The sequence below is a fragment of the Artemia sp. Qi Xiang Cuo genome, chromosome 10 (genome assembly GCF_049724085.1).
Source record: "Artemia sp. Qi Xiang Cuo chromosome 10, ASM4972408v1, whole genome shotgun sequence".
Taxonomy (NCBI): domain Eukaryota; kingdom Metazoa; phylum Arthropoda; class Branchiopoda; order Anostraca; family Artemiidae; genus Artemia; species Artemia sp. Qi Xiang Cuo.
In genome coordinates this window covers 56505719-56523423 of record NC_142803.1, presented here as the reverse complement: position 1 = coordinate 56523423, position 17705 = coordinate 56505719, and the positions used below count along the sequence as shown (strand labels likewise).

At 36.0% G+C, this 17705-nt stretch overlaps 1 protein-coding gene across 2 annotated transcripts in view; it reads right to left on the bottom strand.

The window, feature by feature from the left end:
* Positions 1-17250, bottom strand: part of LOC148947923 (hepatocyte nuclear factor 4-gamma-like) — a 51470-nt gene extending 34220 nt beyond the window's left edge. For both annotated transcript variants that reach the window (XM_089095564.1, XM_089095565.1), the window contains exons 1-2: positions 17151-17250; positions 5126-5482 (exon numbers count right to left, since the gene is read on the bottom strand). In XM_089095564.1, coding sequence (XP_088951690.1) covers positions 5126-5459 — 334 coding nt within the window. In that variant the 5' untranslated portion in view covers positions 5460-5482; positions 17151-17250. The remainder of the gene's footprint in view (positions 1-5125; positions 5483-17150) is intronic.
* Positions 17251-17705: the final 455 nt, after the last annotated feature.

Genomic DNA, 17705 nt, shown 5'->3' with positions numbered 1-17705 from the left:
ATTTCTTAAACCACATTGTCCTGCCATAATATAAGAAAATGAAAGATCAAAAATGGGGTTTTTAAGTCCAAACGGCAATACTGAATAAACAATATTCCCTTTGTTTGTTTATTCAGTATTGTCGTTTGGCCTTAAAAACCCAATTTTTGATCGTTTCCTTTTCTTTTATTAAGCAGTAACAGTTACACAAATTAAGCACTAAGTTAAATACAGTAGTTATTGTTAGTCAAATGTACCAAGAGACAAGCGTGAATTTAAATCAAGGCTGTGGAATTTCTATGCATACGATCAAAAGCATAACACAACAGAAAAATATAGAACAAACAAGAAATATAACTGTATTTGAATGTTGGTAAAACTTCTTTTATTCATTAGTTAGCGCAATAGTTTTCAAGCTATGGGTCATGGCACCGTGCCAAAAATATTATACAACCGTGCCTCACATCTTTCAACTGAATAAGAGAAGCTCAAAACGATTTTGAGTTTTTCTGCAATTGTTTATTCCCTACTCATGCGAGATTGTATTTTCTATGTTTTTCCAACGTTAAAAACAAAACAAAAAGATAGGATAAGTAACATCGAAGAAGAAATGAGAGTATTTTCATGCCCTTTTCGTCCAAAAATTTATTGCTAAGCAGCAACAAGCTGACCCTTTATAGACTAGATAGACAGCGTTTTTTCTGCGTTTTAACAGTATTCGTCTACGAACGGTAAGCTCTGTTTAAAAAAAAAGGCTGTGTATTCCTGACAATTTTTTTGGATTTACAGCGCATGGACCCTCAAAGATAAAAAAAAGGTACGGCCACACCATCATGCAGCGTATTCAGTGAGATCGTTTAAGCTTAAATCTCTATAATAAGAAAATCTGGAAATTCTGGGTTAAAAACATCCAAAATTTTAGAGATAATTTTTGATCTTGAACAATACAGAGTAAAAAATGTTCAAAACCAACCTTAATCTTAAATGCTAGTTCAAAAGTTAATGCTAAGCTAGTTAATGCTAGTTCAAAAGCTGCCGTCATATTGAATAACTACCGGTGTTTTTAGCTAAAGAACTAGGCTACGTCCTGCTAGCCCTTCACTATTTCAGCAGGTGCTGAAACTGCACCCTTTGAAATGTAAGTCCTGTATCTTTAAGTAAATAAAGTTCCTATTTTGTCATTCAATTGCTTTGCATAATTTTATGACTAGTTAAATTTATTCCTCAATTATTATTTTCATTCGCCAATAAGTTTCACTTGTGACACGGAAATAAAAAGCTCGAGAACCACTGAGCTAGAGAAAAAAAAGGTTCACTTTCCTTTTTCTTCCCAAATAACCTTCTACTGCAGCTAACAACTCATTGCAATACTAAGCATAAGGCTAACACAGCTATGCACGCTCCTCCTCCATCCCAATCAGTCAATATCCAGTGGAAGGCTGTCTCGCGGAAATCAAAAGCTTGAGAGCCACTGCCTAATGGTTTGTTTACACATTGCGGAAATTCATGCGGATTTAGCAATCCGTGCGAAAATTTTGTCCGTTTTCATGCTAGAAAAAATCTCTATCTTTCTGCAACGTTTTGGTCAAATCAGGACGGAATCTTGGCAAGGTTTTTAAATGAATAAAACCATGAGTACAGATTATCAAAAACTACACGATCTTATAACTTTGGTTCAAGGCTACCCCAGCTTGTACGATCCGGCGTACCCAGGCTATAAGAAAACTAAGAAAAACGGCTTCATTTGGCTCTCTATTGCTCAACAGCTTTCAGAAGAGGGTAAGAACATAATACCCTTCTTGATGTTTTGATGATAGCTACAGGGGATATCCACCATATGGCTACCAATAAGTCCTTTCACCGCTTTGACTCTAGGTCACGCTGTTGCAATAATTTGAAATCTTTGCCTTAAAACGCAGCGTTATTTTAGCCATAGTTCGAACAGAAACGGACAGATTTTTACATATATTTCCGCAATGTGTAAACGAACCATAAGTTAGTGCAAAAAAAAGTTTGCTATCTTTCCGTTTAACCAGTATCTATTACAAATAACTGATTGCAACACAAAACCTCCTGAGGATAACATAACTGAGCACTTCTGTTCCGCTCAACGTCATTAAATTCCGGTGTTAATCCGGTGTACAATTAATTAAAATTCGGTGCTAGTTGCCCTTTCACTGTTGCTTATAAAGGGGCTCTTTTATCGTAGTGTCTGTTTTTGAGGTTCACTTTTCCATATTTTTCTGCTGACTTTTATCTGAATTTTTAATTCCACTTCTGAACTGAGGAGTGTTGGGGAGGTTTCGACCGAAATATCTAAATTATACTGTACTTCTTATTTTGCATTTTATGTATTATTTTTACTTCTTATTTTACATTAAATTATATTTACATTTTTACAGTATTATATTTAGATTTTACTACTTGTTACATCATTCTCCCCTTTTTCACTGGCTGTGAGTATTTTCTTTGTTTTCTTCTTTGCAAATTTTTTCGTTTTATGATTTTTATGGAAAGTTCGAATTTATGCTTATTCAGAATTGTTATGAGATAATAATCAAGGTAATGGCAGGATTTGTGGATTTAAATATGATTACAGCACGTAATCAGCAGGGCTGAACTAAGTCATTTAGAACTTGACTGTAAAGATAATAGAAAATAAAACGTGACGTTCTCCATAGAAACCATGTCTGTAAAATTGTTCTAACAAAGAACAAATACAGTCATGGAATTAATAGCCTATTTAATTAATGCAACGAAGCATCTCCTTATCAACGAAGAGTAAACAGTAAAATGTTTATTCTTCAAGTGATGAGAAGATAATATGAATTCTTAATTTAACTGGAAAAAGTAAAGATAAGCACTTGTTTTTCCAAACTCACAAAAACAATTAATTCATTGGGAAAATATGGGGCAGACATACACTTAGGAGGGGCCTCTGAACTCCATCAACAATTAAGTCCTTTGCGATAACTTCATTGAATTCTCCAAAAATAGGATTAAATCTTGCTGTTTTCACTACCCCTCCCTCTTTCTATAAACACCCAAATGCTTTATTGTGTGGGATAACGCATGTTTAAGAACAGGAATGTTTATGATAAACCTGTGGTGCTAAAAGTTTTTTTTTTAGAATTTTTTTTTGTAGAAATTTTCAGAAGAGGGTCACGGAAAATAGAGCTATTTGATGAAGGTCGGTTATTGTTTCTTTTTTTGGTCCAATTATTTCGATTTTTAACAAGGGTCAGAGGTGATATTTAGCCTGCTCTAGCCTGAAAAGCAGCGACTTGAAAAAATCCTCAAAATTGGCTTAAATTGATTACTAGACAATCTATAACCACGAATATTTTCAAAAATTCTATACATGATTGTATGCTAAAAAGATTAAGATACTGACAAAGGTGCACTTAAAAATGATTGTCAAGTCATTTAAAAGGCGTTTCAAGCGAATAAAGTTTAGCTAAACTTTTAACTTGAAAAATAATTGTCAAAACTAGCAGCAAATTACTAAGGGACTGATGATGAGAGACTAGTAAGAGACTAGTTGGCTTCTCTGAGCCAAACCACATCAGGAAGTTCTACTTTTTTTTCAATTTTATAGCCATTATTTCGACCCACGAACCAATTCATGAGGTGGAGTGGAGCAAATCTATCCTCAAAACAGACATATCACATAAAAATTATCGTGAAACCGAACGCTTACATGATTTTGACCAAGCAAGGAGACTCAGTCTGGTTCCGTGTCTGGTCATAGAAATGTTGGTTATTGAAAAGAATGCTTTTTCTGCATGAAATTAGGAACAGAGCCACTTTGTTTCATTGAAAATTACCTATCTAACCGTTCAAATTAGATACAGGAAATTGATTGATGATCTTGGAGCTCACAAAAAAAAACTTGTAGCTTACAAAGGTTTAGGCTTGGGTACAATTTTTTAGGTACTGTTCTATTAGCTCGAACCCACGCAGCTAATATAATACGAGGTTATTTCAGGTTATTTTAACGGAGATTTCCTATGCCAAGGATTGCAAACAGTGGTTTTTCACTGCGTTTACAATATTTAAACTTTTTTTTTTGGGGTTTAGGGGGAAAAAAGGTACCTAGGTTAGGTTAGGTTATGTTAGGTTACGTATTTAATATATGCTATGCTTTACCCTCGCTCCCACTAATGTGCAAATATATAGCCGAAATTTGTTTCTAAATTATTATATTTTCATCATATTTTGTTTTATTTTATTAGCATTAACCAAACTTCACTTCTCGCGTGGGTTCGAGCTAATAGAACAGCACCATTTTTATAGACGAGTAGAGAAACAAATATTATTTTATCTACAATTATAGAATTCTCTTATTTGATTGATTTAATGGGTCGTTTATTTACTTACAGATTATCAAACAAAATAGTAAAAAACACTGGGGTGGCGTTGGTTAAAGACGGTACATATCACATCTTATTGCGTGTATATGAATCTCCTTTTATTTTCTCTGTAAATTCAAAGAAATAATATATTTTCATTTCACAAGAGTTAGAAACAATGGCACCAGTAGAAAAGTTTTAAAGAGGGTAAAGTAGGAGAACAAACAAAATTCAAGATTGGGGAATTTAAGGTTTAAAAAGAGGTTTTTTTGCCGCAAAGCGTCATATTTCCTCTAACATTAAACAATTTTGTCCTTTTTTCAATCTAGGAAAGAAGAAGGTGTGAATCCATTTTCCCCCTCCTGCGGGAAAACTTGGCTCAGGAACAGACCACACATTTTTTTGGGGGGAGTAAAGGTAAAAAGGTAAAGCATACAGCATTGGACTTTACAGTCCCTACCGGCAGTTCTGATGTCCGTTTTATGGTCCTTCCACCAGGAAATGCAATGGGGGGGGGGTGTTTGGGGCCAGCCACCCTCTGCTTTCTCAAAGGGTTCAGGTTTTGTGAAATACCCACAAAAACAAGTCAATTATAAGAACACAAAAACAAATTCGCTACAGTTTCGACGTTTTGGAAACAGATTGAACATCTTAAACCTAATTCCATCAATATAAAAGATTGAGTATGGGTCTGAAAAATTCCCCTACGTCAGTGCCTTGTCTTAAATATAACATAAAACTTTTTTTTCATATACCTTTCTAGTAGCACAAAATTAATATCTCTAAAAACTTACCGTCAGTCACATGTGAAGTCGGCCCATTCTCTGCAGGCAAGGAAACGGTATTTTGGACAATCACAGAAGAAGACCCCTGATTATTGTGTCGTTGATGATGCTCGTGTTGGTGCTGCTGATGGTGATTTGGAATTCCAGGTTGTGACTGATGTATAGCTTGGTGGGAAACTACTACCCCAACATAAGACGAATGGTGATTTTGGGAGCGCGGTTGCGACTGGTGTAGAGCTTGATGAGAAACTACTACCCCTGGATAAGGGGGCTGATGATTCTGAGGACGTGGAGGATACGAAGTGTGAAATGATGGACTACTATGCGTTGATCTTGAATCCATCCTCCTTCTTTAAATATATTGATCTGCAACAATTTTCGATCTAAATATACTTTCAGGAAAAGATAAAAGAGTTCCATTGTTTTGCCTATATTAACATCATTCAACGTTTCTAATGAAATCATGAACTTTAAACTTGATAATCGTGAACTTGATATTATTTCTAGGAGTCTAGATGAAGAAAGTTCTTCATTTATGCTCACTGAAGCTTTCGTTGAAGCTTGTGTCGTAAAACCTAAAACATGTGGAGGTGGCAGGTTCAACCTCTGCTCGACTGTACCAACGGATTCATAGTTAAGGGTGCGAATACATACGCCCCTTCCCAGAAACAATTTTTATAAAACATGCTAGCAGAGTAGAAAGAAGTACTCTGAAACTGGGACACAACAGTAAAGAGTGCCCACAGTTTGACATAAATTTCTAAAACCTCAGGTTTTTCTTTAATATTAAAATGGGTGTTTGTGATGATTCTGCGTTTATGAATACATATTATAACCAGTAATTTAATTGAGGAAAAATTGATTTAATTAATTCCAATTAAATTAATTTTATTTTTAAATAATCAGTTAATTAATTATTATAATTGATTAATTTATATAACTAATTAATCTGATTGGTAATCTAATTGAAAGAGGTTTTTCCTGTCCCCAATTTTTGCTCGCGCCTATAGCCATTATAAGACGAAATAACCGTAAAGAAGAGAGAAAACGAGGATAATGAAAGCCAGTGAAATAAATAAAAAAAAGAAGAGAACTATGCAAATATTTCGGTCAAGACCTCTGGTTGACCGTCTTCAGTGCAAATAATAAAAATTTTACAAATATAAACCCAAAAATAAAATAAAAACTAAACCTTAAAACAAACACTGCAACTAAAATAAAAAAAGCCCTGAAGACAGTCAAGCAGAGGTCTTGACCGAAATATATGAATAGTTCTCTTCTTTTTCTATTTCACTGGCTGTTAATATCCTCGTTTCTCTCTTCTTTACAATTCTTTCGTCTTGTCATGATTAGCCAGCGTGGTCTAAGAAATTATTTATAGTGATTATATAGAAACGTGAGTGTCTGAGTCCAAGAAGAACAGTGATTAATAGCCTAGGTCTATTTTAAAACGAAATTCCCTCAAGAATATGTTTCTCGAGTATTTTTCTTCTCCTTTTTTCAGTTGTGAAGATAAAATGCCAGTCTAACAATAATTTCTTCCTACCTTTTGTCATATTAAGGAAACTACTAAGTAACTACTAAGTCATTTATGACATATGATTGTGCACACCTAGCGGAATAAACAAGGGTGTCGCACTGAGATATTTTGACGGGGGTTGGGGGGGGGGGTCGAAACCAGCAAAAAGAGAATGCCAGAAAAACGCCATAGCTGTTCAGATTATTACAAATTGTTGCAACTTTTCATATCTTGGGCTTTCAGGCAAGGCCGTACCCAGGATTTTTTTTCGGAGGGGGGTTTTACTCGAAAAAATTTGGGGGGGGGGGGGCGTTACACAAAAAAATTTGGGGGGGGGGGCGTTACACAAAAAAACTTCAAAAACGCATACAAAATTTGTTTATATCCATTTTGTTACGTTTTTAAGAGTCAGACAAACATTTCGGGGGGGGGGGGGGTTCAAACTCCCCTAACCCCCCTCGGGGTACGGCCTTGCTTTCAGGTGATACTACTAAAGCTCCTCCTTGATGGAGCCAAGTCCACAGTTATTAATTACAGTTTTACTGATGAGAGATGAAAGGTGGTGCTTTTTGGTCTTTCATCTGGGGCAAAACAAAAAGCTGGTGGTCCCTGAACGAGAAGGAAAAGCAGGGGCAGATCTAGAGCAAAATCTTGGGGGGGAATGTGACAAAGGCACCACTGAGCAAAATCTTGGGGGGGGGGGCAAAGTGACAAGGGTGGCAATAATTGACCGAATTGGCAAATTTTTTTTAAAAGGAGTAAAAACAGAAAAAAAACAAAAAATGAGGGCGCCAGATTTAATTTTGGAGGGAGGGTCCTTTCCTGGATTTGCCAGTGAGGGAAGGTTCATAAAGATAGATTTGAAGTAAATTAGAACTTCACGCAAGGGAGCAAAGAGTGAAACTATGAATAGACTGGGGTGGAGGAGTGTGCGCAGTTGTGTTGATCTCAGACAGCTTGTTGCTACAGTGAGTTGTTAGTCGTAGTAGTAGTATTAGTTTATAGTTCCCACCGTACTTCATAAACTTCAAGTTACGACTATTACTTAATTAAGAGATATTTAACCTTTTGCTTGTATGAAAATTAAAATTTATTTAGTTAAGACCTTTAATTCTCGATCTGCGCTTGGTATGTGATTTTCCTGAGAGTCAAGATTCTTTTAACAGAATTCTGTCACCATTCACTTTAAAACCGAGCAAATTAAATCAAAATATTGGGAATACAGGGGAGAAACAGTGGGAAAATCAAAGGGCGTAGAAGGTTTTAGCTATATGGCCGCCATGTTTCACTTGGAATGCTATCTTTGTCATGAAAACTTGCAAGTGCTGAAAACGTTTTCTGTGAAAGAATGTAATCGTAATTGCAGAGTTCGATATTGTAGCAAAAGTATATGAACATGCCACGCTATCAAAACTCTTTTTTAGTTTTGGTTACTATTGACCCGGGTCCATTCTTACTTACAGTTACCACAAACTATTTGACTCTATGCCATAAATTCTTTATGGATTTTGGAATATAGGTAGAATATTCTAGAATCCTTTCTTTTTTCCATTCTTTGTATTTGTTTTAATTTCACTTTGACTGGCCAATTTCAGATTCCATGATAATTTTCCGGCGGGGGGGGGGGGCGGGCCGGGGTGAATTTTTCATGGTGATGTATGGGGGATTGTCCTGGAGAATTTTCAACGGCGGGAAGGGGGATTGTCCGGGGGAAAATTCTAAGGTGGTGAATTTTCGAGGGTAACTTTCCACGAGGGTAATACGGCAGACCCCCATGTCAGTACAATATTTGTCAAGCAGCGGAATCTGGACGAATTAATCGAAAAGAGCAAGAATGCTGGAAAATTTATAAGACATCTGGGAGTTTGGATCCCAAGAGTCCCTATACACCGCCTGATCCTTTTCTCTTCTATAATTTCTTAACGATTGTGCTTTTAAGTGTATTAGCAAAACGTGGAAGTGTATTTTCTTGCAGAAAAGAGGGGAGTAGAAATCCCTAATATTTTGTGTTGCTAAATAGTGTTCCTTACTTAATCTGCCATATACCATAGGTATTGAAAATGCCGTCAAGCCAATTTTTGTCATCAGGGCGAATTAAACAAATCCTCATTTCTTCTATGAGATAAAACGTTTTCTTTAAAGATTGTTGTTTTATGTGTTCCAGAAAAAAGTGAAATAAAACTGGAAATGTTTTTTCTTGCTGAAAAGAGGGGAGTAGAGATCACTCGTATATCGCGTTGTTCAGTAATATTCATTATTTAATCCCTAATATCAATATACAATACTTAAAAAAATAAAAAAAAAGATAAATAAAAAAAAAAAATAAAAAAAAAAATGTTTTTACTTTTATAACTTTAATAAATCAAATAATATTAACATTTTGATTACTAAATATCAGTATTTGTATATTAAACTGACAATGCACATTAATTTGTATTTTTTCAGTAAAGTGCAAATTTTGTTCTGGCCTTGGGAAGGCATAGGGGTTTTGTGCCCAACTTATGTTAATTTCTGCTCCTTTTGAGTTTGACTCGGTTATTAATTGTAATTTCTGTTCGTTTTGAGTTTCATTTATTTATCGATACTGATTTGTGGTAGTTTCACGCTTGGTAGATTATTTGATTTTATTTTTGCTCAGTTTTTGTTTAATGGAGTTCTTTACTTTTCTTTGAAAAACTCATTTTGAGGAAAAAGTTTTTTTTAATTAATTTCTATTGACGCAGTCATAGTCTAATTTCTGTTCGTTTTGGGTTTCATTTATTTATCGATGCTAATATGTGGTAGTTCCACGCTTGGTAGATTATTTGATTTTATTTTTGCTCATTAATTAAAAAACTTTTTCCACAAAATAAGCTTTTCAAAGAAATGTAAAGAACTCCCTTAAACAAAAAATGAGCAAAAATAAAATCAAATAATCTACAAAGCGTGAAACTACCACAAACCAGCATCAATAAATGAAACTCAAAACGAACAGAATTTACAATAAATAACCGAGTCAAACTCAAAACGAGCAGAAACTAACATAAGTTGGGCGCAAAACCCCTATGCCTCCCCAAGGCCAGAATATAATTTGCACTTTACTGAAAAAAAATATAACTATTTTTACTTTTATAACTTTCATAAATCAAATAATATTAACATTTTGATCACTAAATATCAGTATGTGTATATTAAACTGACAATGCACATTCGTTTGTATTTTTTCAGTAAAGTGCAAATTTTGTTCTGACCTTGGGAAGGCATAGGGGTTTTGAGCCAAACTTATTTTAATTTCTGCTCGTTTTCAGTTTGACTCGGTTATTTATTGTAATTTCTGTTCTTTTTGGGTTTCATTTATTTATTGATGCTGATTTGTGGTAGTTTCACGCTTGGTAGAATATTTGATTTTATATTACACCCTTTTAAAACCTGGACAGAAATATTAGTGTTTAATTTAGTTTCATACCTCCTCTAGTTGACTTGAAATGGAAAACTTGATACCATTCGCAAAAAAAATCTGTTTACTGTCTTCGATAATTTGGATACAATTATACTATTTTGATTTGGTTAATTTTTAAGAGCAGAAGTAGCCCCGAAAATCTGAACATAATACCCTCAGTCGTTCTTGGGATACTGCTGAGATGCCTTTTTGGGAATTAGAATTAACACAGTGCATTTTGATTTAATCTTAAGGCAACGTTTAGTTTTTAAACATAATGGGCAAATTGGAGCGTGGGCATGGGAGGGGCATTAGTTGACCTCCAATCACTTTTGACGATTAAAAAGGGCATCAGTCCTTTTCTATTTTTAATCGAAAGATCCCTTTTGGAAGTTCCCATGACAGCTCCCTCGATACGAAGTGCCCTGGTCAAAACAACAACAACAACAAAAATATTATACCCATATCGATCTTTACTATAAAAATGTCAAGCCTTGCAATCACTTTCGACTATTAAAAAGGGCACTATGCCTTTCAATTTCCAATCGAATGAGCTCTTTTTGAGACGTCAACGTTTTCTTTAAACACCTTATATGCCCCCAGGGCACAAATCACAGAATATAATAAATCCCAGCCCTTACCCTAAGGGCTGTTAGGGTGGTTGTCATCCTCTAAGACCTAATTTCAAGAACTTTAAACTACGTTAAACAACATGGCTATCTCAAAATTTTGATTGGACATATTTGGAGAAATGGTGGGCGTGAGAGGGGCGGTAGTTACTCTCCAATCACTTTCAACTATTAAAAATGGCACTAACCCTTTCAATTTCCAATCAAAGGAGCCCTTTTGAAGTTTCTACGACAACACTTTCAATAAAAATCTTATATGCCCCAGGGCATAACTTACAACTCTTGCCCTGAGGGATGCGGGGGATGTCATTGTCAAAGACCTAATTTCCAGAACTTTCTACAACGTTGAACAAAATGGCTATCTGAAAATTTTGATTGGATGTGTTTGGAGGAATGGGGTCGTGATAGGGGGTTTAGTTACCCTCCAATCACTTTCGACTATTAAAAAGGGCACTAGCCCTCTCAATTTCGAATTGAATGAGCCCCTTTTGAAGTTTTACGACATGTATATCCACAAAAACCTTATATGCCCCCAGGGCATAACTTAAAACCTTTACCCTTGGGGCTCTAGGGGTATGTCATCCTTAAATACATAATTTCCGGAACTTTCAACTGCGTTGAACAAAATAGCTATCTCTACACTTTGATTGAATGTTTTTGGGGAAATGGTGGGCGTGACAGGGGGGTTAATTACTCTCCAATCCCTTTCGGCTATTAAAAAGGGCAATTTCAATTTCCAATCAAATGAGCCCTTTTTGAAATTTCAATAACAACTTTCTACATAAACATTATATGCCCCCAGGGCTTAAGTTACAACCCTTGCACTGAGGGCTGTGAGGGGGTTATCATCCTAAAAGACATAATTTCAAGAACTTTCAACTAGCCTACGTTGAACCAAATCGGTATCTCAAAATTTTGATTGGATGCGTTTGGGAAAATGGTGGGCGTGTGAGTGGCGTTAGTCGCTCTCCAATCACTTTCAACTATTAAAAAAGGCAATAGCCCTTTCAATTTCCAACTGAATTAGCCCTTTTGAAGTTTCTACGACAACACTTTCAAAAAAAGCCTTATATGCCCCCCGGGCATCACTTGCAACCCTTGTCTTGAGGGCTGTGGGGGGGATGGTTTGTCATCCTTAAAGACCTAATTTCCAAAACTTTTAATTGTGCTGAACAATACAACTATCTCTAGGCTCTAATTGTATGTGAGTGGGGAAATAATTAGCCTAACAGTGGGGTTATTTGACTCAAATTAACTTTCGACCATTTTACAATGCGCTAGACATTACAAATTCTACTGGAAAGCAGCCTTTTTCAAGTCTATACGAATAACATTTCTTCAAAAACCTTGTATGCCCCCAGGGCATAACTTAAAACCCCTGCCCTAAAGACTGTGGGGGGAGTGTCCTACTCAAAAGTATAATTTCCTGAACTTTAAACTGCGTGGAACAAAATGGCTATCTAAAATTTTGATTGGATATGTTTGGGGGAACTGTGGGCGTGGAAGGGGTGTTAGTTGCATTCCAATCACCTTCGACTATTAAAAAGGAAACTAGCCATTTCAATTTCCAATGGAATGAGGCCTTTTTGAAGTTTCTACGACAACGCGTTCTATAAAAACCTTATATGCCCCCAGGGCATAACTTACAGGTCTTGCCCTGAGGGCTGTGGGGGAGTGGCCTCGTCAAAAACATAATTTCCACCTGGAAATCAACAACGCTGAACAAAATGGGTATCTCAAAAATTTTGATTGGATGTGTTTGGGGAAAAGGTGGGCGAGAGAGGGGGTCAGTTGCCCTCAAATCACTTTCGACTATTAAAAAGGGCACTAGACCATTGAACTTCCAATCGAATGAGCCCTTTTTCAAGTTTCTACGACAAAGAATTCAATAAAAACTTATACGCCCCCAGGGCAGAACTTAAAACCCTTGCCCTGAAGACTGTGGAGGAGTATCCTGCCCAAAGGTATAATTTCCTGAACTTTAAACTGCGTGGAACAAAATGAACATCTCAAAATTTTGATTGGATGTGTTTGGGAAAAGGGTGGGCGTGGAAAGGGTGTTAGTTGCCTTACAATTACTTTCGACAATTAAAAAGGGCACTATCCATTTCAATTTCTAATCGAATGAGCCCTTTTTGAAGTTTCCACGACAACGCATTCTACAAATACTTTATATGCCCCCAAGAAATGACCTAAAACATAACTGTTCTGAGGGATTTGGATGGGTTTTCATTCCCAAAGACCTAATTTACATAATCTAAAACCACGTTGAATAAAATGGAAGTCTTCAAGTTTTGCGTGGATGTGTATGGAGAAAAAGTGGGCATAAAAGGGGGGTTAGTTGTCCTCCAATCACTTTCTACTATTAAAAGGGCACTAGCCCTTTGAATTTCCAATCGAATGAGCCTTTTTCGAAATTTCTACAACTTCTTCGATACGATGTGCCCTGCTCTAAAGGAAAAAACAATAAATAATACATTGTGCCAACATCGTTCTTATTTGCCCTCAGGGCATAACTTAAAACACTTCCCCGAGGGTTGTGGGGGAGTGTCCTCCTCAAAAACAACCCCTTCGATACGAAGCGCCCGGGTATGGAAACAAAAAAATAAATAAATAATACATTGTGCCAACATTGTTCTTTACTTAGCCAGCGCTATTGCGGTGCCTATGATATGCCAATAATTCAATATTTGTCGAACAGCAGAAACAAAGCGAACTAAAAAAAAACAATATGGACATAAAGGAAAATCACGGTCCGTATGGATTTAGACCCCGAGGCCTTTTGTGTACCATCTGATACTTATCACTTCAATGAGATCTATAATTTTATGTGATGAATGAAGTTTTCTGTGTTCTGAAGAAGGCAGTGACACCACTTCATGACAATGTCGATGGATGGGGGGGGGTAATTTATCAACATTTGATGAAGGCAATCCCAACTGGCCTGCGAACTAATGCCAGCCAAACAAGTCACGTTCAATGTTAATAATTTGGTGGTTTGCCTTCACGTCTAAGAACACGAGAACATTTTTTTTTATTATAGTTACTGTAAATGTTTCAACTGTTCCTCGTGCCTGTATGGCGCCATACCAATTTACTTGGCCAAATTCTATAGAACATACTTGTGACTAAGCAGTCTATAAAAATGTAGATGTCATTGATAAATTAGATGTCATTTAAAAATGAAAAGAATTCTTCAACATCTAAGGGGGGAATTTTATTTTCCAATTTTTTAATTGAAATACAATAAAATGCACAATCCAAGGGCGATTACCCCCCCCCCTTAAGTGGCATCCCTGGAAAAAGGCAAACCTTGAAATCGCATGTTTTTCATTAATTTTATTTATTTAGTCTCTACTCATCACATAGAACAGCTGAGTTAAATTTGGCTCTCGTATTACTACTACTACTACTAACAACTCACTTCAGCAACAAGGCGCCTGATTTTCGTTTGGCCCTAGATGGTTGACCGAAAAGGGAACTATTTGGCAATATGTCATCCACAGAACGTGTCCTAGCTATCTCAACCTTTCTCTCATTATAGCCCTAGAAAGCGGGATAGAACCACATTTTCATCATTTAGTCGTCTGCAGAAAGAATCGATTTGTCTTATAATTCTTATGAAGTAGCTTGAATCGTATTGCATTCAAACGTATTCTATCGTATTTTCGTGAAAAATTTATTATAATCACTTTCAAAATCTTTGATCTATATTACTAAATCTGATATAACCTACATAATTACTAAATACAAATTTTAATTTAGCAATAGCTGAAAACTAGCCCTTGAAGCTTCATTACACTTCTAACTATACTTCTTTAATTTTGTGGATTGGATGCTCTCAATAGAACAGCCCCTTGCTGAGCGATTCATTGAAAAAAATAAAGAATAATTACAAGAAAAAATCAAAACTAAGCTGAGCGTATACTGAAAAATACTCGGGAAAAAATGTATTGCAAAGTACAAATTTTTATTCTTCACGATAGCCTACCATCAAACAAAGAAAGGGCATAGCATGCCCTGGGGCACCAATTCACGATGACGTAGGATTTTGACATTTTCTTTTTTTAGAAAGATGCAGTAATATTATTTCAAAAATCTGCGGAGAGATGCTTTATGAAAATCTTTCAATTTTTCTTTGGGGGATAGGTATTTTTTTCAATGTTTTAAAATGAGCATACCAAAAACAGGAAATTCTAGAAGGCAATTACAAGCCTCTGCCTCCCCCAGTGGCACACCTGACCACACCCTCCTCGATATTGAATTTGAAAAAAATGTCTCCTTTCCAAGGAGAATTGAAAGATTTAACCCAACAGGAAGGCCGTATTCAGGAGGGGTTAAGGGTTCGAACCCCGCTGAAATAGTTTGTCCGACTCGTAAAAAAGTAGCAGAAATGCATATAAACGCATAGTTGATGTGTTTTCAAAGGTTTTTTGTTCCCCCCCCCCCCCCAAAAAAAAAAAGAAGATAAAACTAAGAAAAATCCTGGATATTCCCTTGCCTACAGGTATATTTTTACTTCTCGAAGGCCCACCTCCTTCGCGAAAAATTTCAATATATTTCGATATAAAAAAAATGGGACTTGAAAATGGTTTCGGAGGTTTTAGAGTTCTTCCTCCAAGCAATTCCCTCTTCCAGGATATGAGTGGAATACATATCTACATTTTTTGGGGGGAGGGGTAGATTGAACCTTACAATAAATCCAAAGAAAGTATTAGTAGCACATATCATTACCTTGTTTTAATTTAAACGAATTCATTGGAAAAGCGATTAAACTAGACGAACATATATTGTCACATAGTAATAACAATAGATATAGCTGTTATCGATATAACTGTAATGATGTATTTGTAATTGTAATATAATGCTTCAATATAACTGCAATGTTTAGTTATAATAGGCCTATATTCGAAACAATTGCAATCGTTATTGATATTGTAATCCTATTAATTGTTAGTTGTTATACATAATCGATAGTGATTGAATTTAAGGAAAACTTAACAAGCTGTAACAAGAACATACGTGTATTTTTTTTATTATTTTTTTTTAGTATCTACTACTTTAGAAGTGAGACATTTTGTTCATGTTACGAAGAGAATGGTGTTATGAAATTATTTTCAATGACGAACTAGGCGTTTTACCACCGAACCGAACAAGGTTTTATTATCTAACAGAGGCTCTTCAGTTCCATGGAATAACTTCAGCTCCATGAATAGCTTAGGAACGTATCCAGGATTTGTTTGGGGGGAGGGGGGCGTGTTACAAAAAACTTAAAAATACGCATCGAACATTTGTTTATATTCATTTTTGTTACGTCTTTACGAGTCGGACAAACATTTCAGGGGAGAGATTCAAACCCCTCAACCCCACCCTCTCCTGGATACGGCCTTGGCTTGTACTTTAAGCAAACGCGAGTAAGTGTTATTAGCATGACTCTAAATAGTGATTTAATTTCAAAAACTGTTTAAAGTATAACTTCTTTTAAACTTTTATTTTTATTTTATTCTTTTCAAACTATAAAAACTTTAAAAAATGACCTATATTTTGTTTTTGAAAAATAAAACATGGCCTGGATCAGGGTCGTATTCAGTATTTTTTTTTCTGGGGGGGGGGGGGTATAAAAGTTTTTTTCGGGGAGGTTACAAGAAAACTTTAAAAACGCATCAAAAGCCCCCTAACGCCCCCCTGGATACGGCCTTGGCCTGGATACCTTAATGATATTTTCAAAAATGACAAGTCTAAAAACCCAATCAGTAATTTCAACCGTCTTTTCTCATTAAACTCATCTCTCAAGGTCACTCTGAATCTATAAAAAATAAAAATAAAAATAGTCTCCATCCCTCCTCTTTCTGTACAGGTGAGTGCATCAATCAAATATTTTTTGTTTTTTTACCCCACAGCATCCATGTTGTATACCGGTACTTATGCATTATACGGGTCCATCGCTATATACCGTATAACGAAACCAGACACGAAACCCGTCAAACGGGTATTTGCAATAGAGAAATGGAATGCAAAGCGTGGTTTTCATTGCGTTTACAATATTTAAGCTGTCGTTTTTTGGGATATCGGGGGGTGAAAAAAGGTACATAGTTAGGTTACGAATTTAATATATGCTATGCTTTACTCCCCCCCCCCCCTAATGTGCAAATATATAGCCCAAATTTGTTTCTAAACTATTATTTATTCATCCTTTTTTTTTATTAGCACTAACCAAAGTTGATTTCTTTTGTGGACCCGTATAGTGCACAATTACCTGTATACCTAATTCATATATATTATTCCCAAATAGATTTCTTCGACAAAGATTCTTCCCCGCCATTATCATAATTAGGGAGACACAGTTTAGGGGATTTTTAAACACAGTGTGTGCAAATTCTTATCTAAATGTATCGCAACCTCAAATGTTTAAAATGTTGCTAGAGTTGATGAACTTTGAACAATAGCAATAATAAATTTTTCATTTACCTTTATCCTCCGGTTATGTAGCTTACACTTTGCCCGCAGCACTTTGAACGTAGTATGATTTTTAACTGCACTGAAATTGAGTTTGTTCTTTGCATTGTCGAATAATGCATATAAAACACTCCGATAGTGCAATTGCATCTTGTGCGCTCTTGATAAGAAAATATTTTTCAAGACGCTGTAAAAATTGGAGGTCAGTCAAAATTGAATTTTTTTTTCCAATTTTATATTTGGGAAAATATTCTTTTATCGTAGCTCAGTTGCAACTGGTGGTGGATTATAGGAAATAATTGAAGTCATTTTTCTTTCTACGTTTTCTTCAGTTACGTAATGTACCACCGGAAAGTCATGAGCTTCTTTGCTAGCAAAAAGGCTCGCCCGCTTTTCACCACCTCTCTCCAGTTGTTTAGTCACTACGGTCGGTAGCCCTTACTTTATTGAGGCCCTTCGCCCTCACTTCGGTCACGCGAAACTCAGGCTACCTAGCTGGGAGCTCAGGTCTTACGCCCTTGCTTCTCCCGAGTCTTTTGCATACAGAGACGTTTACAGCAAAATTTC